General features: G+C 42.0%; 1 protein-coding gene across 14 annotated transcripts in view; it reads left to right on the forward strand.

Moving 5' to 3' along the window:
• PSD3 (pleckstrin and Sec7 domain containing 3) overlaps positions 1–25,349 on the forward strand; it is a 589,734-nt gene that overhangs the window by 446,976 nt on the left and 117,409 nt on the right. For all 14 annotated transcript variants that reach the window (XM_069572780.1, XM_069572779.1, XM_069572782.1 and 11 more), the window contains one exon: positions 21,160–21,203. In XM_069572780.1, the coding sequence (XP_069428881.1) occupies positions 21,160–21,203 (44 nt within the window). The remainder of the gene's footprint in view (positions 1–21,159; positions 21,204–25,349) is intronic.

The raw sequence follows: 25,349 nt of genomic DNA on the forward strand, positions 1-25,349 counted from the left end.
GCTCCGCTTCTGACAGAAGTAATGTTTCAGAATTAATTTCTTAAAGGCAAATACTGCAGAATTTGGTATGTGCCGTGAAAGATGATGCTGATGAAGCCTCTGCCCTGCCAGTTATTTCCACATTTCCCCCTGGATCCAGTCAGACCTCGAATGGAAATTATTTCACTATTGCTTAGTCTTTAACTTGAGTAAGTCAACCCTAGGCTTAAAACATAAATCTGTAAAAGTTCATGCTAATAATATCACTTTTTTCCTTCCATATCTCTTGCCAAACTATGCCATACATCACTGTGTTTGTGAGTGAATGTGCCATGCAAGGTTGAGCTCCTGAGGCATCCTTTAGAAATAGTATAGGCTGGAGATTAAACCAGGAGTTCTCTAGTTGATTATTGCCTGGATTCAAACGAACCATTTAAAGCTATTCAATAGTACTGCAAAGAAATAAACTTCTCTAAGAGCGAAACTGCAGAGTAAAGCCCCTAGTCCTTCGGGTGGTGCCAGCTGGAAATGGCAGCATTTGCTCTGTGCTGGGAGCAGTGTCCGGGTGGCTGGCTGGGGTTTTGCTCACTGGTTAGCAGTGTGCCCCTGGAAAGGTCACTTCTCTTCCCCAACACGTACCTGTGAGGAGCAGGGGTTGGTGAAATGATACCCTAGTGCTGAGCAGTGGTAACTTTTGAGACCTCGTGGGCATGGCTGAGGGTTCTTCCTCTGAACAAGGAACCTAAAGACTTGTTAGATGCAGGGAAGGTGGGTTTATATGTATTCTGAATAAACTTCTCCTTTTGCTAGGAGTTAACCATAAAGGCATGAAAGGAAAATGGAAGTGCCTAACTCATGGCTTTGTGAAATGCACCGCGGTGGCGTGAAAGGCACGGTCCATCCTGTCCTCTCCTTCCGCAGGACCTTTGCTCTAGTGTCGTGAGATAGATGTAAACGTTCGTCCTCTCTCCCTCTGGGAGTCAAATCTATGCACAAAGGAACCTGTAAAAAATCATTACAGTGCCCCTTCGCAACCTGAAATTTTTCTTGAGAGGCTTGTGGATTGTTGTCATTCTTCACCCACTCTTTTCTTGTTCTTTAGACTAAGGCTTAGAGCCTTGGGAAGGAGATTCTGGTTAAATGGGTCATTTATATCTGTCTGTTCAAACATGCAGTTCTCATATAATATGGGGAAAATCCTTACTCAAATTGAAAATTTTCCTGCAAGTGTTTTTTTTATACTTTTTAATTCTTATATGGAAGTAGCTCATCTTTTGACCTTGTAGATGCATCCTTCCAGTTGGATCCTCTCAGAAGGACAGTAGATCTAAGCTGTCAGAATTAGGGTCAGAATATGAGTAACATCCCCTGTTACTAGTTATCACCGTGGCACATGAGAGAGTCTGAGCGGACATGTCTTTTGCAAAGTCAGTCTGGTTGTCCAGAAATACAAACAGCTTTGTCTCCAGATTCTCTTTTTCTTATATTGGGTCTATGATCTTCACGCCAGAGTCACTTCTTGTGATTCAAGAAGTTCTGCTTTTCCCTCAGGTGTGATTCTGCCAAACTGATACAGTTTGACGTTTTAATGTGATCTTTACTCAAAGGAGGTCTTAAAATAGCCAGCACCTTCTGGAAGGTCCTTCTGCAGACTACATAATTATCAATAGCTGTTTAACCTTTTTAAAGACTTGAGTCAGCCTTGTCCCCAAATAGAAACTTTCACCACCTCTAGTTTTATTTTAAATTATAAAGCTAGCACAGTGATATTGGTTTTTGTTGTTGGGTTTGCTTTTTGGATTTTCTTCCAGCCCCTACCTCCCCCTTCCATAAGCCCAAGTTGTTTCTGAATTCCTCTGATCCTGCCAGTACTTCCATGTAAACTAATATCTTTTTAAAGGATGGTTATTTAGGGTGTTAAACACACTGTGCTCATGAGGAGGGGAATTTGTTGACCCTTGAATGAAGTTAAAAGCAGATCTTCACTATTCTCCTGTTAACCAGGTTTCACTTGTTCAAGGTGCTGGTGGTTTGGACTTGGTTTGCACATTGTTAGAATGATCCCAGTGTCTCACCGCATTCTTGCTCTGCTGCGTTTGTGCCTTTCTGTTTGAACACATTCTCCCAGGGATGGTGTACTCAGCAAGTGTTTCAGAGCTTCCAGGCAGTATCTGAACATTGTAAACGAGATGCTGGTCTGGGCCGTCATTCCTGGCAAGCTAGTGTAACACTCCTATCAGAATCAAGGGGAAAGAAAAAAGAAAAATCTATGATATAGTGTTAAGAAGGGGGTTAAGGGAGACAAAAATGCTTGCATTTTTAAGATAGTCCTTGCTGAAGATGTTCATAGGTTAGTAGCGTGGTGATAACCTGAGGTTAACCATCAGGAGCTCTTGTGTGGGAACGTGCAAGGCAACCGATGTCGTCCATTCTCCAGGACCACGCCTTCTTTTGTTGAAACGTGTTGTTAGGTTGTGCTGGTGGCCTGCTTTAGATGTCAGGGGTTGCATTCAGCTTAAGGACTAATGGGGATGCTTTGGAGAATGTTTTTTATTTACTCATCCCTAGTGATATAGAAACCGTGAGGAGCCAGCAAGGTAGCTCCTCAGTAACTTATTATGGGAGTTTCTCTTCTGTCTTGGACTTGGACTTTTAGTTAAGGTTTTTGAGCCTTATCTTATCGTTCAAGCAGTTCACTTTTTGAGAAAATCTGATCTGTCATGTTCTGATGGTACAGCCTTTAGGTTCACACACAGATCATCGTATTTCAGTGAGATTTGTTTTTTCTAGGTAGATTATTCCGAACGCTTCATGTCACAGTTTTTAGGGAAGTAACTAGATGAGGCCCTCTTCATACCCTGGCTTTCCTGACGTGACCCTGGATGTAGCTGGCAGTTAAGTGTTAGAATGTGATGCACACAGTGCAGCTGAAGACATTAGTGTTTTCCTATATTCCTATCTGGCAAGCCACGTTTGTGTTTGATTCTGGTAAATCAGACAAGGTTCTATAGCCCTCCCACAGTTGATAATCTCCTCCTTGTATCTAGGTGCCGTGTAGTGGGTCAGCCTCAACTCCACAGCTGGAGAACCAAGCAGGGTGTCAAGGGGTTGACAGCAGGCAGCAGAGCTCCCCCCTGGACACTGGAACCCCAGCAGCCCTAACAAGAGAGTTCTGTCTGTTGAGCTTTTATTAGTGTTTTCTCCTAAGACATCGTTGCATAAGTGAACCAGGAGGGTTGAGGTCTAGCTAACTGACTAGACCTGATAGACAAGGGGCGTGCTTTGAGAGAAGCAGCTCTTTTCTGCCACTTAGAGGCACTGATAAAGTGCCAGCTTTGTTCTGATTTATGACAGTTCTCTTCCTCAGAAGGCTTTCTAAAAAGCAGGTGAAATAGAAAGGCTCTGCAGAATGCTTTTATTGTGATTGGGCAGTGCTTTGAGGGGGTTTTGTATGCCTCATCAACCCCCTGCTGTGATCTCTGAGATCGTGATTAAATGGTATTTATATGCTGCAAAAGCGTAACTCTTAAAATTTAAGATAACAATGTGCTTTTATCTCTATGCCTACATAAATCCCACTAAAATGACAGTAGAAGGGTCAATCTTCAAGGCCACAGGGAAGGAAACAGAGTCTCTCAAGGAGCCAACAAAGTTCAAAGGATGTGCAGCAAATAGACTTGTTAACCGCAGCTAGAGCTGAAACTCAGGGCCCGCAGCCCTGGAAGCCCCATAGGACACAAGGAAGGCATAGGGATCAGAGTCATTTCTGGGGGCAGTGGGTCAAACAGAAGGATCCCTCTAAATCCTCCAAAATTAGTAACTGGACCCTCTAGACACCTCCTGCATCTTTGTAGAGCCTAGAGACCATATCCCCCATCTTCTGAGGCTCCTCTCTGAGACTCTGGGCTTAGGAAGTCAGGCTCAGTTGGGCTCCACAATCACTGCAGATGGTGACTGCAGCCATGAAATCAAAAGACACTTGCTCCTTGGAAGAAAAGCTATGACCAACGTAGACAGCATGTTAAAAACCTAGACAGCATATTAAAAAGCAGAGACATTACTTTGTGAACAAAGGACCATCTAGTCAAAGCTATGGTTTTTCCAGTAGTCATGTATGGATGTGAGAGTTGGACCATAAAGAAAGCTGAGTGCCGAATAATTGATGCTTTTGAACTGTGGTGATGGAGAAGACTCTTGAGAGTCCCTTGGACTTCAAGGAGATTCAAGCAGTTTATCCTAAAGGAAATCAGTCCTGAATATTCATTGGGACGACTGATGCTGAAGCTGAAACTCCAATACTTTGGCCACCTGATGCGAAGAACTGACTCACTGGAAAAGACCTTGATGCTGGGAAATACTGAAGGCAGGAGTCAAAGGGGACAGCAGAGGATGAGTTGGTTGGATGGCATCGCTGACTTGATGGACATGAGTTTGAGCAAGCTCTGGGAGTTGGTGATGGACAGGGAGGCCTGGCGTGCTGCAGTCCGTGGGGTCACAAACAGTTGGACACAACTGAGCGACTGAACTGAACTGAGGCCAGTAGTGGGATTCCCACACTGAAAATAGAAGGCAATGGCACCCCACTCCAGCACTCTTCCCTGGAAAATACCATAGATGGAGGAGCCTGGTGGGCTGCAGTCCATGGGGTCGCTAAGAGTTGGATACGACTGAGCGACTTCACTTTCACTTTTCACTTTCATGCATTGGAGAAGGAAATGGCAACTCACTCCAGTATTCTTGCCTGGAGAATCCCAGGGACAGGGGAGCCTGGTGGGCTGCCGTCTATGGGGTCACACAGAGTCGGACACGACTGAAGCAACTTAGCAGCAGCAGCAGCAGCAAGTGAAAAGTACACACATTTCACAATGTGCAGTGTCTTCCTTCTCTCCTCACCCATGTTACTTGAAGTTACTTGAGAAAGGGAAGGCATGGTATCCAGCACACAGGAAATTTAATGGCAGAGACACAGAGGGGACCCCTGGGTGACAGGAAGGGAAGCCTAGAACAGCAGCTGTGCGCGAGACAGACACCCACTGGTTGAGCCTGGAAGGCAGACTGGAGGGTCCCCAGGATACTCCCAGCAGCACCACTCCAGTCTAAAGTGGTGGGTTTCTGTCTCCCGCAGAGCTGTTATACTAGAGCTGCATGGAGAGGCAATTCCTCTAGGCTCTTAGAAAATGAAGTCAACCACAACAGCAAAATGAGGTGATCATTAACTTTAGGAAAATCATATAAAGTTCACAAAGAAGCGACTGTAGCCAGGTGCATGCATAGCTCCGGAGTGAATTGTGTCTGCATCATCATAACAAGGTGGGCTCTGAAAATCGTTACACCTCTAAATTGTGATTGCGATATTATTCTAGTGGGAGGATTGGGGATGGAGTGGGGAGGAAGAATGTACTGTGTAAGAGAGAGAACAGAGAGCTAAATGCTCTTTTCTAGAGTTCCACAATTGAAGGTCAGTAGTTCATATTGAAAATAGAAAAACAAAAAGGGAATTGAAAGCGGTTAGCCCTGGGTAACAAAAATCTAAAGCAAATAAATCAAAGGATTGTTATTCATTACATGTTGTTGTTTAGTCACTAAGTTGTGCCCAACTCTTTGCGACGCCATGAGCTGGAGTATGGCAGGCCTCCCTGTCCTTCACTATCTCCTGGAGTTTGCCCTAGTTCATGTCATTACTCAGTGATGCCATCCAACCATCTCATCCTCTGCAGCCTTCTTCCTCTTTTGCCTTCAGTCTTTCCCAGCATCAGAGTCTTTTCCAATGAGTCAGCTCTTCACATCAGATGGCCAAAGTATTGGAGCTTCAGTATCAGCAACAGTCCTTCCAATGAATATTCAGGGTTGATTTCTTTTAGGATGGACTGATTACATTCATTGCATGCCTTTTGGTAATTTTGATTATGAAAATGATAAAAGTTTGAAAATGAACACGTGAAATGGATAACATATATAAGTACACGTGAGACTGGAATAGTTTTCATTGACTAGAATGATTTATGTATCTTACCTTTGTGTTTAGCAAATACTAAATAACAGGGGCTTCTTTTTTGAAAAGTACATCTTTCCCCAGAAACTATATTCTAGCAGTTATAGAACTAAACCATGTTCTGCTGGTTGCTGCCAGAATCTTCACTCTGTAGTCGAAATGTTAAAATACAGTCCTTTCTTGGGAAAGAGTGCATTGTCTTGAGGTTGCCCTTGTTACTTATTTTTATGGAATAATTTCCATAGAAGATGTGTTTTGTTTTCATGAAAATCCTGCAGTTCTAGGTGGGTTTTCCAAACCTCTTTTGAAAATTTTCCAATTCGTGAAATCCCAAAGCCTGGTAGCCAGTACATTAGATTATTTAATTTGCCTGTATCGATTGTTTTGGATGAAATCTATTTCCATTTGGTTTGTCATTACTTTGTCTAATGCATGGAAATGACAGGGAACAAATGCCATGCCTGGGGTTCTATCTAAATGTCACAGTCCCCCAGGAATCATTTTTATAAGCCAATTATAAAAAGAACTCTCCATGTTACTCAGCAGTTTTTAAACTGCATACATTAACTTTATCATCATGTCCATAACTGTTAAATATAATTGATCATTTTCTCAAGTGTTTAAAAACATACTGCATGTAATTTACGAGGTCACTTAGAATTTATATTTTCTTTATGTTAGAAAATGATGAAGCTTCCTGCACTATGGTGCGTGCCTGCAACTTCCCAAAAAGTAAGGCTCACCAGCAAGGGGCTCCGACAGCAGATCTGGCCAGTACCATCCAGAATCCTCTTTGAAAATATTGGTTATTGTTACATTTTTTTCAAAAGCATGGCTTGGCTATCCAAAATCCAGACAAGTTTTTGAGAAGTAAATCAGAGGATTAGTTCAGTTCAGTTGCTCAGTCATGTCCGACTCTTTGAGATCCCATGAACCGCAGCACACCAGGCCTCCCTGTCCATCACCAACTGCCAGAGTGCACCAAAACCCATGTCCATTGAGTTGGTGATGCCATCCAGCCATCTCATCCTCTGTCGTCCCCTTCTCCTCCTGCCTTCAATCTTTCCCAGCATCAGGGTCTTTTCCAGTGAGTCAGCTCTTTGCATCAGGTGGCCAAGGTATTGGAGTTTCAGCTTCAACATCAGTCCTTCCAGTGAACACCCAGGACTGATCTCCTTTAGGATGGACTGGTTGGATCTCCTTGCAGTCCGAGGGACTCCCAAGAGTCTTCTCCAACATCACAGTTCAAAAGCATCAATTATTGGGCGCTCAGCTTTCTTCACAGTCCAACTCTCACATCCATACATGACTACTGGAAAAACCATAGCCTTGACTAGACGGACCTTTGTTGACAAAGTAATGTCTCTGCTTTTTAATATGCTGTCTAGGTTGGTCATAACTTTCCTTCCAAGGAGTAAGCGTCTTTTAATTTCATGGCTGCAATCACCATCTGCAGTGATTGTGGAGCACCCCCAAATAAAGTCTCTCACTGTTTCCACTGTTTCCCCATCTATTTCCCATGAAGTGATGGGACTGGATGCCATGATCTTAGTTTTCTGAATGTTGAGTTTTAAGCTAACTTTTTCACTCCCCTCTTTCACTTTCATCAAGAGTCTCTTTAGTTCTTCTTCGCTTTCTGCCGTAAGGGTGGTGTCATCTGCATATCTGAGGTTATTGATATTTCTCCCAGCAATCTTGATTCCAACTTGTGCTTCTTCCAGCGTAGAGTATAAGAATTAAAGCAAAATCAAGAGATGGCTGTGAAGGCAAAGAATTTGTAAATCATGGTACTTTAACAGATCAGAGTATATTTACAGATGCTGAAGAATACTTCGGTTATTAACCTAAACTCTTATGGAAGAAGGTGGTGATTTACTAAGACTGTCATTACATTAACTCTTTGCAAGCTATCAGGCTTTAAGAATTGCTACATTAAATCACACCTACATAATGTTTTTGGACATTAGTTTTTGTGGTTTTTTAACTTTTTATTTTGTATTGGGATATAGCTGATTAACAATGTTGTGATACTTTCAGGTGAATAGTGAAGGGATTCAGCAGTAATATAGGGGGAAGGGATAGTTAGGGGGTTTTAAATGGATATGCAACAAGGACCTATAGTATAGCACATGGAATTCTGCTCAATGTTATGTGGCAGCTTGGAGGGGAGGGGACTTTGAGGGAGAAAAATTATTAGTTTTTAATGCCCGCATTGGTTTGAAGATGAGGGTCTTTTCAGAATATATAGTATAATCTTTCCATTTGGACTTCAGTGAATTCTGCTTGTGATACAGGTCCTCTTCTCAGCAGGGTTTTGATGTAGTCACAGCAAGTCCACCTTGGGAAGGACATGAGTGTAAAGCAGGGAATAAAAACTTGGGCTCTGGAGGCAGCTAGGCCTACGTGTGAGTTCCAACTTTATCGCCGGGACTCTTTCACTGTGGAGAATTGCCAGTTCAGCAAAGATAAAATATGAAATGCTCAATTAAACTTGAATTTCAGATAAGTAATAAGTAATGTTTAGTATATGTGTGTGTGTATACACACACAGCTGCACACACATATATACACACACACATACACGCACACATATATACACACACATATACACACACAGATATACACACACAGATATACACACACACACACACACACACACACACACACATATATATATATATATATGCTGTATATGCTCAGTTGCGTCTGACTCTCTGGGACCCCATGGACTCTAGTCCTCCAGGCTCCTCTGTCCATGGGATTTTCCAGACAAGAATACTGGAGTGGGTTTCACTTTCTCCTCCAGGGGATCTTCCCAACCCACGGGTTGAACTTGCATTTCCTGTGTCTCCTGCGTCTCCTGCATTGGCAGGTGGATTCTTTACCACTAGCGCCACCTGGGATGTTTCATGCCAAGTTTGGGGACATACTTATGCTTGAAGAAAGTAAGTCATTGTTTATCTGACTTCACATGTAACTGGCTTCCTGCAGCTGGCAGCAATGTGCCTACTCTAGAGCGCTGATCTCGCTGAAATGGAGTAAATCAGATGTTTCATAGGTTGTAGAGAGTTAAATAATAACATAAGTGCTCAGCATGTTGCAGCTCAATAAATGTCATCTGTCTGGATGGTGTCCTCTCGCTTGTCAGACACCCAGCCTGGCACGTCTGAAGCAGGACCGGCACTGCAAAGTGCTGTTCGCTGTCCAGACTGGATTTGTCTTGGGAGGAGAATCTTCTAGCCTGAGTGGTCAGAGATGTGTACCCCCGTTGTTCTAGGTTTTGGAAAAAGAATTATATAACTGAGACTAGTTCCTCTGTCCCGAAGTGGAGACAGGAAATGAAAGCCTAGATTTTTTTCAGGGGAAAAAAGGTCAAGGATGAAACTTTAAAGGCTTTGGAATTGTATTTTGGAAAAAACTTTAAAGACTTTACAACCTCCCACCTAATAACACTGTCTTTACCCTCTCTGCCCGCCCTCCCCTCCCCCAACATCTGTAAAGCGGGAATAATACCCCTGGGTGGTAGTGAAGAGTAAACAGTCTAATACACTGCACAGGTCCCAGCACTTGCTAACTGCTCAGTACACGTTGGTTTTTGGTGTATCTGTCTGTGATATCCACTTGCCAATTTGATTCAAAGGGAGGGATCTCCCCAGGCCCCGTGTGTCTGGGGTGGGAAATGGAACCGGTGGATTCTAGGTACGTCCTCTATGTTCTGTAAAGCTGAGCGGGACAGGCACCAGCTGCACGGAGCAACATCCCTTTCGCTATGCATCGCTTTATGAAGTGCAGATGTTTTCACGCTGACGGTTTCATTTCATCCTCATGATTCTGTGAGGTAGATTGTTGCTATCTTATTTTCACAGATGAAGCCACCAAAGCCCTCAAGTCACACAGCTGATGGAAGGGGCCGGTTTGATGCAGTGCCTCGGTTCTGGTCCATTGTCCCTTGCTCTGCACTTAGCCTCCCATCAAAATCACAGTGTCAGGCTCATCACCACCGAGCTATTGTCGTCTCAACACCTGTTCTTAAAACACATGCTGTGGTCAAGACAATCTGTGAGGCCTTGCGGAGACTAAAGAGAGAGAGGCTTGATCACACTTGCAAGGAGTACAAAATATAGTATCATCTAGGTTTTCCCTCTTCATGTTTCAGAGCCTTGTTGTGGTGAAGGGGCTTGCATAACGCAGTGAAGGTTTAAGCCATGCTCTGTAGGGCCACCCAAGGTGGACGGGTCATAGTGAAGTTCTAACCAAACGTGGTCCACTGGAGAAGGAAATGGCAACCCACTCCAGTATTCTTGCCTGGAGAATCCCATAACAGTATGAAAAGGCAGAAAGGTACAAAACCAGAAGAGGAGTCCACCAGGTTAGAAGGTATCCAGTATGCTACTGGGGAAGAGCAGAGGGCACTTGCTAATAGCTCCAGTAAGAATGAAGTGGCTGGGCCAAAGCGGCAACAGTGCTCAGGTGTGGGTGTGTCTGGTGGTGGAAGTAAAGTCCGATGCTATAAAGAACAGTGTTGCATAGGAACCTGAAATGTTAGGTCCATGAATCAAGGTAAATTGGACGTGGTCAAATACAGGAGATGGCAAGATTGGACATCAACATCTAAGTGAACTAAAATGGACAGGAATGGGCGAATTTAATTCAGATGACCATTATATCTACTACTGTGGGCAAGAATGGAATAGCCCTCATAATCTGATGCTAAAGCTGAAGCTCCAATACTTTGGCCACCTGATGCTAACTCATTGGAAAAGACCCTGAGGCTGGGAAAGATTGAGGGCAGGAGGAGAAGTGGGCGACAGAAAATGAGATGGTTGGATGGCATCACTGACTCGATCGACGTGAGTTTGAGCAAATTCTGGGAAATAATGGCAGACATAGGATCCTGGCATGCTGCAGTCCTTGGGGTTGCAAAGAGTCAGACGTGACTTAGCAAGTGAACAACAACTAGGTTTTTAGTTGCAGAAGTAAAACATTCGTGGTGTGGTAAACATTCAAATAGAACAGCAGCTTATTCACTGAAAATTCTCTCTCCCGCCTTGTTCCCCCAGTTGTCTTCTACACAGGAAATCACAGGCAGTGGTTTCTTCTGTATCTTTTCAGAAACATTGTGAGAGCAAATGTATATACATTTTTTACACAAAGTGGGAGCATAGCAAACAGGCTGTTTTGCGCCTTTGTTCCTTTAACAATGTATTCTAATACACCTACCCTATTTTTAGCTTAAACGACTCAGATACTAATGGATAGCAGTCTTATCTCTTGTGTGCCTGTTGAAACTGTCTCACCCCAGTTTTTTATTTGTGCTTGAGGTATGTGAAAACGGGGCATCCTTCTCTCGCAGTTTAGGGAGACGATCTGAAGCACCCCCAGTCTGCACGCTGGCTCCCCCAGGCCCGGTCACACCAGCCTCACCAGACCCCCCAGTCTCACTACAGCTCCTGTGGCTCTCTTCAATCCTTCCCCCATTCAGTGCCCGGCAGGTCACCCTGCTGCTAAAATCCTCCAGTGGTTGCCCAGCACACGCAGAAATGACCCTGTTCTCTGGTTGAAAACCATGTGTGACCTGACACCTCTTTGCCCACGGCACTACCCCCGCTCGGCCCCGGTGCCCTGGCCACGCGGGCATCCTTGGCCCCAGACCCACCCGGCTGAGCGACACCAGAGTGCCCTCCCTGTGTCTCCCCATGCTGCTCTGTCTCTCTCACCCTCAGTTTGCTTGCAGGGAGGCATTTTTAGCTATTTAGACTAAAGCTACTTTTTGAGTTACCTTATTTGTAATTGCCTTATAATTATCTGGCAACCTCCCAGAAAATGAGAGAATCATTTTTTATCTTTTTGTTTTCTTATTCTTCTCTGTTTCTACCCTCACTGAATCTAAGTTCTATGCCTGCGTTGTTCACACTAGGCTTTCAGTACCCGTGTTAATATCTGATGCCCTGACCACCTGACAGGCAGTAGAGACTCAGCTGACTTGAATATACAAGTGACTGGGTAAATAACTTTTTTTCTTTTTCAAGATGACTGCTTCTTTTAAAAAAAAATCCTTGTTGCCTATCTATTTTATTTGTTTTTTCAAAACTTTCTGACCATACCACAAGGCATGTGGGATCTGAGTTCCCAGGCAGGGACCAAATCTGAGCCCCCTGCATTGGAAACGTGGATTCTTAACCACTGGACTGTCAGGAAGTCCCAGGTAAATAGTTTTAAGAGATTTATTTATGCAAGATCATTACCAGTATTACAACTGTTATGTTATATTGTACTATTCATGTGGCGAACAGAAACTGGTCTTCTAATAGTTATGAAAAGTACTATTCTGTTTAAGTCCTTATAATACACTATATACAATACTATTATAGAAAAAAATGCACTCTTATTACTGTGTAGTAGTTATAAAAATTACTTTCCCCTGGCCTACCAGCACTTGTTAGGATAAAGTGTGTGTCGTGGTTACTGTGCCCTGGAGCCCTACAGTAAGGGCAGGTCAAGCAGGCATGCCCCTGGGCCGTCGGCGATGCAGATGGCAGACGCACGGCAAGTCAGAGGAGGTGGGAGGGCTGACCGTCAGCGCAGGCGCGCCACAAAGCTCAGTTTTCTCAGCTAAGAATGCAGGATCATGGATATCTTTCCTGGTGAAAACATCACTTTTAAATGAGCTGAATAACAAGTCCTGAGCTAATATAATTGAAAGTAAAAGGCTATGGAATGAAAGATTGTGAATAACATTGTATTTAAGCTGGTAAACTCTAACATCTAGTAAGGTTTTAACAACAAAGCATTTATTGAAGTTGTAAAATATATTTCTCAATTTATATTACCCTAAAGCATCACATGTATACTGCGTATATTCTTTGGTGCAATATGTCTGTATCTGTCAGTATTGCATTGTGATTGGGCAGGCACAGGCACAGACTGGCTTCAGACAGGTCTGTCTTCAGGCCCTCAGCTCTGCGGTGTGATCTTTGACAGGATTACTTAACCATTAAGAGCATCAGGTGTGTCATTTCAAAGAGGAGGCATAATAATACCTCATTAATACAGTCGCTGTGAGATTAAATGGAAGCAGCTCTCTTAGCTCGGTGCCTCATGAAACACGGCCTCGTAGACAGCTGTCTTATCATCATCACCGGGGCATCAGTACTGAGAAATGTCTTGAACATCATCACAGAGGCACAGAAATCTCTCCAAGGGAAGGATCACATACTCGAAGCGTCAGTTTCCAACCACAAACCAGGACGTTTTGCTGTTAACTGTTCTCTATCTAGGACTCCCATGGATCCTTCCCTGCAGTTTTCTAATAATTTCATTCCTATCCGAATTTCAGCCCCGATGTCCTGTTGGATAACACGGTTAGTCTGCCCACAGTGGGCTTCAGCCCCGACGTCCTGTTGGATAACGGTTACTCTGCCCACAGTGGGCTTCAGCCCTGACGTTCTGTTGGATAACACGGTTACTCTGCCCACAGTGGGCTTCAGCCCCAACGTCCTGTTGGATAACACGGTTAGTCTGCCCACAGTGGGCTTCAGCCCTGATGTCCTGTTGGATAACGTTTACTCTGCCCACAGTGGGCTTCAGCCCCAATGTCCTGTTGGATAGCACATGTTTACTCTGCCCACAGTGGGCTTCAGCCCCGACGTCCTGTTGGATAACACACAGTTACTCTGCCCACAGTGGGGTGTTGTTGTTGTTGCTCTTTTTGTTGTCACACTTGAAAATTCGTGAGCCTTGTATAATTTATACTTCTAGCTACTTCTGAAAAACAACCAGAGCCAGCCACAGTGAACCCACATGCCCATCTGGGTAAAGCCAGGCTATAGCTGAGTCCCCTGCCCCTCGGGGTGTCTCTCCCTGGCTCCTGCACTCATCCATGTGACCTGCTTACTGTTGAGGGTTAGTCAGGTTTTGATATTGGACCAGCATTTAGACTTGATAATCAAATTAACTCATTAGGATATGTTCACAGGTTTTTTGTTAAATTGAGGTGTGACTGACATATATTATTACATTAGTTTCAGAACCACAACGATTTGATCTTTACATGCATCGTGAAATGATCACTGTTATAACTCTAGTTAAAAACCCATCACCTTAGCTTGCAAAATATTTTTTTTTCTTGTGAGAAGACTTTTTAAAATCTACTCTGTTAGCAAGCTTTCGAATATGCAACACAATATCATTAACTCTAGTCACCATGCAGCACGTACCTCCCGTGACATCTGTGTTAGGACTGGAAGGTTGTACTTTTTAACCCCCTTTGCTCGTTTCTCCCAGTCCCCCGTCCCTACCCACCCTCTGGCCAATCCTACCCATCTTTTCTCAGTAAGAACTTGAGGGTTTTGTGTGGTTTTGTTTTGTTTTAGTTTCCACAAATATGATATCACATGGTATTCATCCTTCTGACTCATTTCACTTAGAAAAATATGCAGAAAGTTCATCCATCTTGTTGCAAATGGTGAGATTTCGTTTTTATAGATGATTGTTTTCTGGTGTGTGTGTGTATGTATGTTTATATATATATATATATATATATATATAGTTTTCCAGGTGGCTCAGTGGTAAAGAATCCATCTGCCATCACAGGAGACACAGGAGACATAGGTTCAATCCTTGGGTCAGAAAGATCCCCTGGAGTTGGAAATGGCAGCCCATTCCAGTATTCTTGCCTGGAAAATTCCATGGACAGAGGAGCCTGGCGGACCACAGTCCATGGGGTCATAGAGAGTCAGACATGGGTGAGCACACGTGTGCACACACATACACACAGGGAGAGAGAGAGTGGTTTTTATCTGTTCAGGGGCATATGCATTGTTTCTATATCTTCAGTATTATGAATATTATCAGTAATGCTACAGTACACATAGGGGTCCACATATCTTTTCAATATATGTTATAATTAGTGTTTTTGTTTCCTTCGATAAATACCCAGACATGGAATTGCAGGATCATCTGACAGTTCTAGTTTTAATTTTTCTCAGAAACTCCATACTGTTTCCCCTAGTGGCTGCATCCGTTTGCATTCCCACCAGCAGTGCACAAGGGTTCCCCTTTCTCCACGTCTTTGCCACCACTTGTTATTTCTTTTCTTTTGATAATAGCCATTCTGATAGGTCTGAAGTGTTGTCTCACTCTGGTTCTGATTTGCATTTCCTTGAAGATTAGTGATACTGAGTATATCTTCATTTTTTAAATTTTCATTTGCCTGTTGGTCATCTCTATGTCCTCTCTGGAAAAAAGAAAAATGTCTATTCAGATTCCCCGTCCATATTTTGATTGAACTCTTGGCTTCTTTGTGATTGAGTTGTGTGAATTCGTGGGATAGTTTAGATATTGACTCCTTATCGGACATGTGGTTGGCAAATATTTTCCCCATCCAGTGCATTGCTTTCTCATTTTGATGACTTCCTTTCCTGTGCAGAAGCTTCTTAGTTTGAGCAATCTCACTGGTTTACTTTTGCTTTTCTTGCCCTTACTTCTAGGGTCGGATCTAAAAAATCATCACCAAGACCAACATCAAGGAGTTACTGCCTGTGCTTTCTTCTAGGAGTGTTATGGTTTTAGGTCTTACATTCAGATCTTTAATCCACTTTGAGTTAAATTTTGCATCTGGTGTAAATAATTGTCCAGTTGCATTCTTCTGCATGTGGCTGTTCGGTTGTCCTAACACCACTTATTGAAGAGACTGTCCTCGCCCCATTGTATGGTCAAGGTTCCTTTGTTGCAAGTCAGCTGGCTGCACGTGTGTGGGCTTACTCCGGCCCTCTGTCCTGTTCCATTGGTCGGGATGTCTGTTTTCATGTCACTGTCATACCATTTTGATTACTGTAGCTTTGTCATATGCTTTGAAATTGGGGAGCATAATGCCTCTAGCTTTTTTCGTCCTTTCTCAAAATTGCTTTTGCTGCTTGGGGTCTTTTTCAGTTCCACACAAAGTCTAGGATTGTTTATCCTATTTCTGTGAAAAATGCCACTGGAATTTTGATAGGGAGTACACTGAATCTGTAGATTGCTTTGGGTATGATAGCACATTTTAATGATATTCACTCTTCTAATCCACGAATACAGAAAGTCTCTCAATTTATTTGGTCATCTTCAATTCTTTTCATGAGTTTCTTATAATACAGGTTTTTTACTTCCTTCATTAAATGTATTCCTAGACATTTTATTCTTAAATATGATATTACAAATGGGATTGCTTTCTTCATTTTTCTTTCTGATAGTTCATTATTAGTGTTTAGAAGTCAACAGGTTTTTGTATATTGACTTCATATCCTGCAACTTTATTGAATTTTTAAGCTAGTTTTAAAAATTTAACTAGTTTTTTTTTGTAGAGTCTAAGGTTTTCTATATATAATATCATGTTATCTCAAAGTAGTGACAGTTTTACATCTTTTCCAGTTTAAATTCCTTTTATTTCTTTCCCTTGGCTAATATCTCTGGCCAGGAATTCCAATATGATGTTGAATAAAAACAGTAAGAGTGGACATCCTTGTCTTGTTCCTGATATTAGAACAAAAGCTTTCAGTTTTCTAATGTAAATTGTTACGACCTCTATGGGTGTTAGCTGTGGGATTGTCATATATGGCTGTTTTTTGTTGAGGGATATGTTTACAGTATTAACAGGGGGAAATTATTTCTACTTAAATTTTGGCTCACCAGGGAGTTTAGTACAAATAATAAATCATTATGTTGTGTAGCTGATCCTAATGTTGTATGTCTGTTATGTTGTTGTTCAATCACTGTCGTGTCCAACTCTGTGACCCCATGGACTGTAGCACACCCAACTCCTCTCTCCTCCATTGTCTCCCAGAGTTTGCTCAGATTCATGTCTGTTGAGATAGTGATGCTATCTGACCATCTCATCCTCTGCTGACCCCTTATCCTTTTCCCTTCAATCTTTCCCAGCATCAGGGTCTTTTCCAGTGAGTTGGCTTTTCGTATCAGTTGGCCAAAGTATCAGAGCTTCAACTTCAGCATCAGTCCTTCCAATGAATATTCAGGACTGATTTCTTTTAGGATGGACTGATTTTATCTCCTTGCAGTCGAGCAGACTCTCAAATGTCTTCTCCAACACCAAACATTTCAAAAGCATAAATTCTTTGGCACTCAGCCTTCCCTATGGTCCATCTCTCACATATATACATGATGTTCAAGCTGGTTTTAGAAAAGGCCGAGGAACCAGAGATCAAATTGTCAACGTCTGCTGGGTCATGGAAAAAGCAAGAGAGTTCCAGAAAAACATCTCTTTCTGTTTTATTGACTATGCCAAAGCCTTTGACTGTGTGGATCACAATAAACTCTGGAAGATTCTGAAAGAGATGGGAATACCAGACCACCTGACCTGCCTCTTGAGAAATCTGTATGCAGGCCAGGAAGCAACAGTTAGAACTGGACATGGAACAACAGACTGGTTCCAAATAGGAAAAGGAGTACGTCAAGGCTATATATTGTCACCCTGCTTATTTAACTTCTATGCAGAGTACATCATGAGAAACGCTGGACTGGAAGAAACACAAGCTGGAATCAAGATTGCTGGGAGAAATATCAATAACCTCAGATATGCAGATGACACCACCCTTATGGCAGAAAGTGAAGAAGAACTAAAAAGCCTCTTGATGAAAGTAAAAGAGGAGAGTGAAAAAGTTGGCCTAAAGCTCAACATTCAGAAAACGAAGATCATGGCATCTGGTCCCATCACTTCATGGGAAATAGATGGGGAAACAATGGAAACAGTGTCAGACTTTATTTTTTGGGCTCCACAATCACTGCAGATGGTGCAGCCATGAAATTAAAAGACGCTTACTCCTTGGAAGGAAAGTTATGACCAACCTAGATAGCATATTCAAAAGCAGAGGCATTACTTTGCCGACTAAGGTCCATCTAGTCAAGGCTATGGTTTTTCCACTGGTCATGTATGGATGTGAGAGTTGGACTGTAAAGAAGGCTGAGCACCGAAGAATTGATGCTTTTGAACTGTGGTGTTGGAGAAGACTCTTGAGAGTCCCTTGGACTGCAAGGAGATCCAACCAGTCCATTCTAAAGGAGATCAGCCATGGGATTTCTTTGGAAGGAATGATGCTAAAGCTGAAACTCCAGTATTTTGGCCACCTCATGTGAAGAGTTGGCTCATTGGAAAAGACTCTGATGCTGGGAGGGATTGGGGGCAGGAGGAGAAGGGGATGACAGAGGATGAGATGGCTGGATGGCATCACTGACTGGACGGACGCGAGTCTGAATGAACTCTGGGAGTTGGTGATGGACAGGGAGGCCTGGCGTGCTGCGATTCATGGGGTCGCAAAGAGTCAGACACGACTGAGTGACTGAACTGAAACTGAAACTGGAAAACCATAGCTTTGACTATACAGTCCTTTGTCAGCAGAGTGATGTCTCTGGCTTTTTAATATGCTTTCTAGGTTTGGCAATTATGCCTTGATTAAAAAAAAATGGAATATAGTGGCTATTTTGTATTTAAATACATTTATACTTTGAATAATGTTATTCAACCTTACGTAAGACACAGCAGCCATATATATAATTGAAACACTTTGCTGTACACGTGAAAATAACACAATATTGTACACTAACTATATCCGAGATAAAATAAAAGTTAAATTTAAGAAAATAAAAGGACACAGCAGACAGTCAAGTGGAAGGTAATCTTAAGGTGTAGAAAAGACATTTTAGGAGGAATGTGCTCTGTATAAATACTCATGACACCTTATTGACCAATTCTACCCTCATAATGAATGAAATGGAAAAATACATGTGCATGTGTGTGTGTGTATGGGTGTATATTTATGTTTGTAGTAAGGGTTTGGAGTATTGTGTCCGCATAAATGATAATTAGAAGTTGCATCTTCATTCACTCTCAGGTTTGGTTTGGTACACCTCCAGAGCTGCTCGTCAAATCCTGTGGGAGGTGTGCGTGTTTAGAATTATCTTTGGCTACATCCCTCCCCCTCTTTGGTGATAATAAAGTTTGATCAGGGTATGTAAGTGTTGGATGCATTTTCGAAACAGATTTTCTTTTAGTAATCAATTATCATAAAGCATTAAAAAGATTCAGGAAAATCCCTTTGTAATTTTGTCATTGAAAAGGATAAGGATTCAATTTTTTGCCATATATATATATGTATATATATATACACACACACACACACATAATCACATACGAACAGGACTTTGGCTTGTGGTATAACAGGTTTGTTGAATTTTACAGGATCCTCTATAATAAATTTTTGTTGTGTGATGTATAGCTGACAGAGTAACAAGAATATTCCACTTTGAAACTGAGTTATCTCTTCAAGCAAAATATTCTTAAGAGCAAAACATTTGAAAAAGTTGATCTAGGGCAGAATTGAATTTATTTGACATTTTCTAGTTGCCTAGATATCATTTTCTACCTTTATAAATAGATAGTTTTTTATCTTTAACAATTGTTAAATTTCTCCGGTTCGTATTGTGTGTGTTAGTATATAAAGAACCATGAATGATCTGTCTCTTCTCAAAAACCCACTATTACTTGTGGGTTCAAGGCGGCTCTTACAAGTAGTAGAATCCACTTAAAGACACTTATAGCAAGAGTCTCCTGAGGCTGGAGCCAGACGTTGACCCTGAACTTCTGTACGTGCAGCCTCAAGAGACATTAACTAAGGTTGTCCTACTTCTTCAGTAAATTTGAGTTCTTTGAAAAGAGCATTCAATTTATAACACGGTCTCTGTGTCTTGATTTACCCCTTATTTTCTTTTGCTGTTTTACCATTTCTGTATTTGATGACATGATAATTTCTGTATTTGATGTCCTGATAATGCTGAAATGTGTCCTACATTTTATTAGCTACCCAGTAGTTAAACTGACTACTATAGCCACACTGAAGAAATCCCGTGGAGTCCGTCAAGACGTGGCTAAAGATGCATGTATTGCATCTTAAGTAACGTAAAATCTGTACCCAAGCATCTTTGTCCTGAATTGCAGTGAGTTTTGCTAGAAAGGGGCTTTACTACCTGTGTGCAGTCTTTCTGATTACACACACGTAGACTGCCTCTCCCACTTAGGCCAGACGTGTTAAAAGGCAGAAAATAGTCCACAAGGCAGCTCTGCTCTGCTCTGCTCTGCTACCCGGGGAACAGTCTGACCCTGCCATTTCCTCATTTGGAAGATGAGTTGTTTGATAGCATCTCATCCCGCTTTTCCCATCTTAAAGTAAATGAGATGAGTCTAATAAGTCCAAATCTCTCTTTAGAAAAAAATGCTCCGACTCCTCATACTGTTATTCTGTGCCTATTTACCCTTTCTTCAGTGCACTTTGCAGCTTTGGTTTTCTGTCTTAGAGATGCACTTGTGTTTTCTTACATTCTAAACATCTTACTCAAAATTAAGAAGCTAGAGGTGTGAGGTAGTTTTTTCTTAGGTTAGTTGTCTTGGTGGAACAACTTGATTACAAAAAGTTTAATGTGTTGGTACCAGAGCTGGAGCCTGGTGAGGCGGTCTTACATGCTGTCTTGTCTATGATTGTCACGGCCCTAAGGGAACTTTCTGTCTCCCCCTCCACCACCTCACACACATCAGGGTAACACTAAATGTAAGGCAGAATTATGAGGTGCAACCAATACAAGTTGCCTAAGTCATCGATATAAAAACTCTGAAATTACTCTGAGATAGTTTCCCGTAATTGGGCTTCAGTCTCCCTTCCATTTCTCGTGCTCATTAAGTTGTTATGAAAACTGTTATACCTAGTCCATTAACGAAAAGGTATGAACTGCATCTTAAGTAACGTAAAATCTGTAACCAAGCATTCCAAAGGCAGTTTGGAAGCTGTAGTTTCTAAAGTAGTGAAGCTATATGACCACATTTTGAATAAGAAAAGTAGACAACGTGATGTAATTCTAGTTCGTCCTGTGTTTTGCTATGGTAGAACGCAGCCCGGTGTTGTGTGTCGTAGTTACGAAAGACGTTTTCTGCCTCGTGGGACGTCTCTGTGTATCCCTGACGGCTGCCTGCCCTGTGTCTTTAGCTCACCTGTGTCTTCCCCGTTCCTGCAGCACCAACAGGATGACCTGCGAGGGCCCTGGGAGCCGATGGCTGACTCAGTCAAGCCCTTCGGCTTTTGTCGTTTGCTGAGTTACCAGTGTAGAGCAGGATGAAGAAAGTAATCCCATCTTGTTTTCTCTCCTTCCAGGCGCTGTACAACTCAATCAAGAATGAGAAGCTCGAATGGGCAGTGTGAGTATGCTGCATGCCCACCTGTTAGTGAATGGACTGCGTGCTCTTTTCTTGCTGCCTTTCTTTGTGCCTCATCAGTGATCCTGGAGAAGGGTTAACTGCACAGCCAGTTCTCATTTTACACCACCAGGGTCTTATCCTCTCTGTATAAGACGCGTAAACCCTGAGTATTCCATGTCTTTTTCTTGGTACCAGCATACTCCTATTCTTATTTTAAACTGTTTGCTATGCCTATCTACAATTAATTATCTTTTTATTTTTTAAAAAATGGCATTCAGAAAGAAAATACGAGTAAAGTAGGTAAAAAAATTCCAAAATTTTTTCCGAAATCTAATACACATGATGTGGGTGCCATACACTTATTCTAATGATCTCCTTCTTATCATTATAGATCAAGATTTTCTAATCCTATCTCCTATGACACTAATTCTACCAGGATATAGATAGATAAGCTTTGGAGGAGTTTAGTACTTGCATGTGATGAAGTCCACAGAAAGAATAGCAACCGCAATGCAAGGAGTCGCATTTCCTGAAAGATTTCACACAATTGTGTAAATGTAGACAATAGTTATAGGAAAGGTGCTGCTGGAAAATTTGTAGGATAATATTCACTTGCATAGGAGGAACCTTGGTGCTCTTTTATTTTATTTTTATTGAAGTATACTTGATGTCCAATATTATATAAATTACAGGCATACAACATAGTGATTCACAGTTTTTAAAGGGTAGATTCCATCCTTAGTTATTAAGTTCTGGCTGTATTCCCCATGTTGTACAATATATCCATGGAGCTTATTTTGTACCTAGCAGTCTGTACCCCTTAGTCTTCTCCCCTTGTATTGTCCCTCCCACCTTCCCGCTCCCCGCTGGTTTGCTTTCTGCATCTATGGATCTGCTTCCTCCTTGCTGTAGTTAGTAGTTTGCTGTATTTTTTAGATTCCACATCTAAGTGGAATCACACAGTATTTGTCTTCCTCTCTCTGACTTGTCACGTAGCATACTGCCCTCGCGGTCCATCCATGTTGCTGCAAATGGAAAATTTCATTCCGTATGTAGCTGAGCAGTATTCCGTTGTGTATATACATCACATCTCCTTTATCCATTCATTGATTGATAGACACTTAGGTTGCTTCCATATCTTGGCAGTTGTAAATAGTGCTGCTAGAAACGTTGGAGTGCATATATCTTTTTGAATTAGTGCTTTTTCCCAGATATTTACCCAGCAGTGGGATTACTGAATCATATGGAAGTTATAGCTTTGGTGTTTTGGGAAGTCTCCGTACTGTTCTCACAGTGGCAGCTCCAGTTTACATTCCCACCAACAGTGTCTGAGGGCTCCCTTTTCTCCACATCCTCACCAGCATTTGTGATTTGTGTTCTTTTTGGTGACAACCATTCTCACAGCTGTGAAGTGATAGCTCATCGTGATTTTGATTTGCATTTCCCATATGATTACTGGTGTTAACCGTGTTTTCTTGTGCCTCTTGGCCACCTGCATATTCTCTTTGGAAAAATGTCTATTCAGGTCTTCCATCCATTTTTTTTATCATTTGCAAATATTTTCTCCCATTCAATAGGTTGTCTTTGTGTTTTCTCCGTGGTTTGTTTTGATATGCAAAACCTTTTAAGTTTAAAGGCTTCATGTGCTTATTTTTGGTTTTATTTCTTTAACCTTGGAGATGGATACAAAAAAAATATTGCTATGGTTTGTCAAAGGATGTTCTGCCTATGTTTTCTTCTAGGAGTTTTATAGTATCTAGTCTTCCAGTGAGGTCTTTAATCCCAACGTTGACTTTATTTTTGTATATGGTGTTCAAATGTTCTAATTTCATTCTTTTACATGTAGCGGTCCGGTTTTCACATCACCACGTATTGAAGAGACTGTCTTTTCTCTATTGTGTATTCTTACCTCCTTTGTCATAGATTAACTGACCATGAGTGTGTAGGTTTATTTCTGCGTTTCTGTCGTGTTCCAGTGATCTGTGTATCTGTTTTTGTCCCAGTGCAATACTGTTCTGATTACTGTAGCTTTGTAGTGTAGTCTGAAGCCAGGAAGTGTGATTCCCCAGTTCTGTTCTTCTTTCTCAAGATTGTTTTGTCTATTTGGGCTCTTTCATGTTTCTATATAAACTTTAAGATGCCATTAAAATGCCATTTAAAATGCCATATTTTGAGAGGATTTACATTGAGTCTGTAGATTGTCTCGGGTAGTATGATCATTTTAACAATATTAGTTCTTCCAGTCTAAGAACATGCTGTATCTCTGCATCTGTTTCTGTCATCTTCAGTTCCTTTCACCATATCTCATGCTTTTCCAACTACAGGTCTTTTACTTCCTTAGGTAGGTCTATTCATAGGTTTCTGACTGGGTTCCATGGAGCCCTAGGGTTCAGGGAGATGTTTAGGGACCTCCCTAGGTGATGTGAGTGAGGGGAAAGGGAAGCATGACCAGGACCCACTTCTACCTCACACAAGCATGACACCTACTTCAAATAACCAAAGTAGCCCCATTTTTATCTTTTTAAAATATATAGAGTTCTACTGAATAGCAATCCATACTGAAAAAAATTTTTTGAAAAGTACATTCCAGCATTCCCATTTCATGTACTAGGTAAATGAAGCCAAGAAGCATTTATTAACAAATCCAGAGTCACAGAGCTAGTGTAGAGACAAAGCTAGGATTTGTTTTTCTAGCAATCCTGACTCCCCTTGGCAGTACCATGTTGCCTCACTTCTCTGTAGCCACACACTCCTTTTTATTATTATTATTTGTTTTTTAATTGAAAGATAATTGCTTTATAATATTGTATTGTTTTCTGCCATACATCAACATGAATCAGTCATAGGTATACATATGTCCAGGCTTCCCTGGTAGTTCAGCTGGTAAAGAATCTGCCTGCAGTGCTGAAGATCCTGGTTCAATTCCTGGGTTGGAAAGATCCCCTGGAGAAGGGATAGGCTACCCACTCCAGTATTCGTGGGCTTCCCTGGTAGCTCAGATGGTAAAGAATCCACCTGCAAGGTGGGAGACCTGGAGGAGGGCATGGCAACCCACTCCAGTATTCTTGCGTGGAGAATCCCATGGACAGAGGAGCCTGGCGGGCTGCAGTCCATGGGGTCGCAAAGCGTCGTACACGACTGAGCGAGTAAGCACAGCACAGCACATACATATGTCTCCTCCCTCTCGAACCTCCCTCCCACCTCCCACCCCCTCCCACCCCTCTAGGTTGTCACAGAGCACCAGTTTGAGCTCCCTGCATTTACAGCAAATTCCCACTGACCATCTGTTTTACATAGAATAATGCATGTGTTCCAGTGCTCCTCTCTCGATTCGCCCCACCCTCTCCTTCCTCCACTGTGTCCACAGGTCTGTCCTGTGTCTGCATCTCCACTGCTGCCCTGCAAATAGGTTCATCGGTACCGTCTTTCTAGATTCTGTGTTAATGCACGATAATTGTTTTTCTCTTTCTGACTTACTTCACTGTGTTTAATAGGCTCTAGGTTCATCCACCTCATTAGAACTGACTGAAATGCATTTCTTTTTGTGTCTGTAGCCACATACTCTTAGCAAATCTTTGCTAGGCAGGGATCACATCTGAATGTATATTAAGAGAGATTTATGTTAAATTTATAGTCTCATGAATTGCTTCTGGTCATTCATCTATTCCACAAACAACCTTTGAAGCAGCTATTTTTGTGCCTGGCCCTGTGGTAAAACCTAGATACACATTTGAAAAAGACAGAGGTTCTTTAGCTAATAAGAACGTAACATGGGAGCAACTGGAGCGGGTGGACTGTACCCAGACAGACACATAAAAGCAGTGGTGAGGGACACAGTCAGCCAGATGCCCATGGAAGGCCTCGGCGCCCTCCTGCAGGACAATCACTATTTCTTCCCCACTTCCTTTGTTAGGTTGTTCTTAATTCATAAAGCTTCTTTGTACTAGACAGTATGCTGGAAATTTACAGAAAAGAAACGGCAGTAAGACATTTTCCTTGGCCTAAGAAATCTTACAGTCTAATAGACAAACATGTATTTGTTTTTATTTATTTACTTATGTTTTTAAACAAGGGGTGGTTACTCTTTCTGATTTGAATGGGATGGTAAGGTGAGTTGAAGTGGATAAGAGGCACTTATAACTTAAG

The sequence above is a fragment of the Ovis canadensis genome, chromosome 26, assembly GCF_042477335.2.
Source record: "Ovis canadensis isolate MfBH-ARS-UI-01 breed Bighorn chromosome 26, ARS-UI_OviCan_v2, whole genome shotgun sequence".
Classification (NCBI taxonomy): Eukaryota; Metazoa; Chordata; class Mammalia; order Artiodactyla; family Bovidae; genus Ovis; species Ovis canadensis.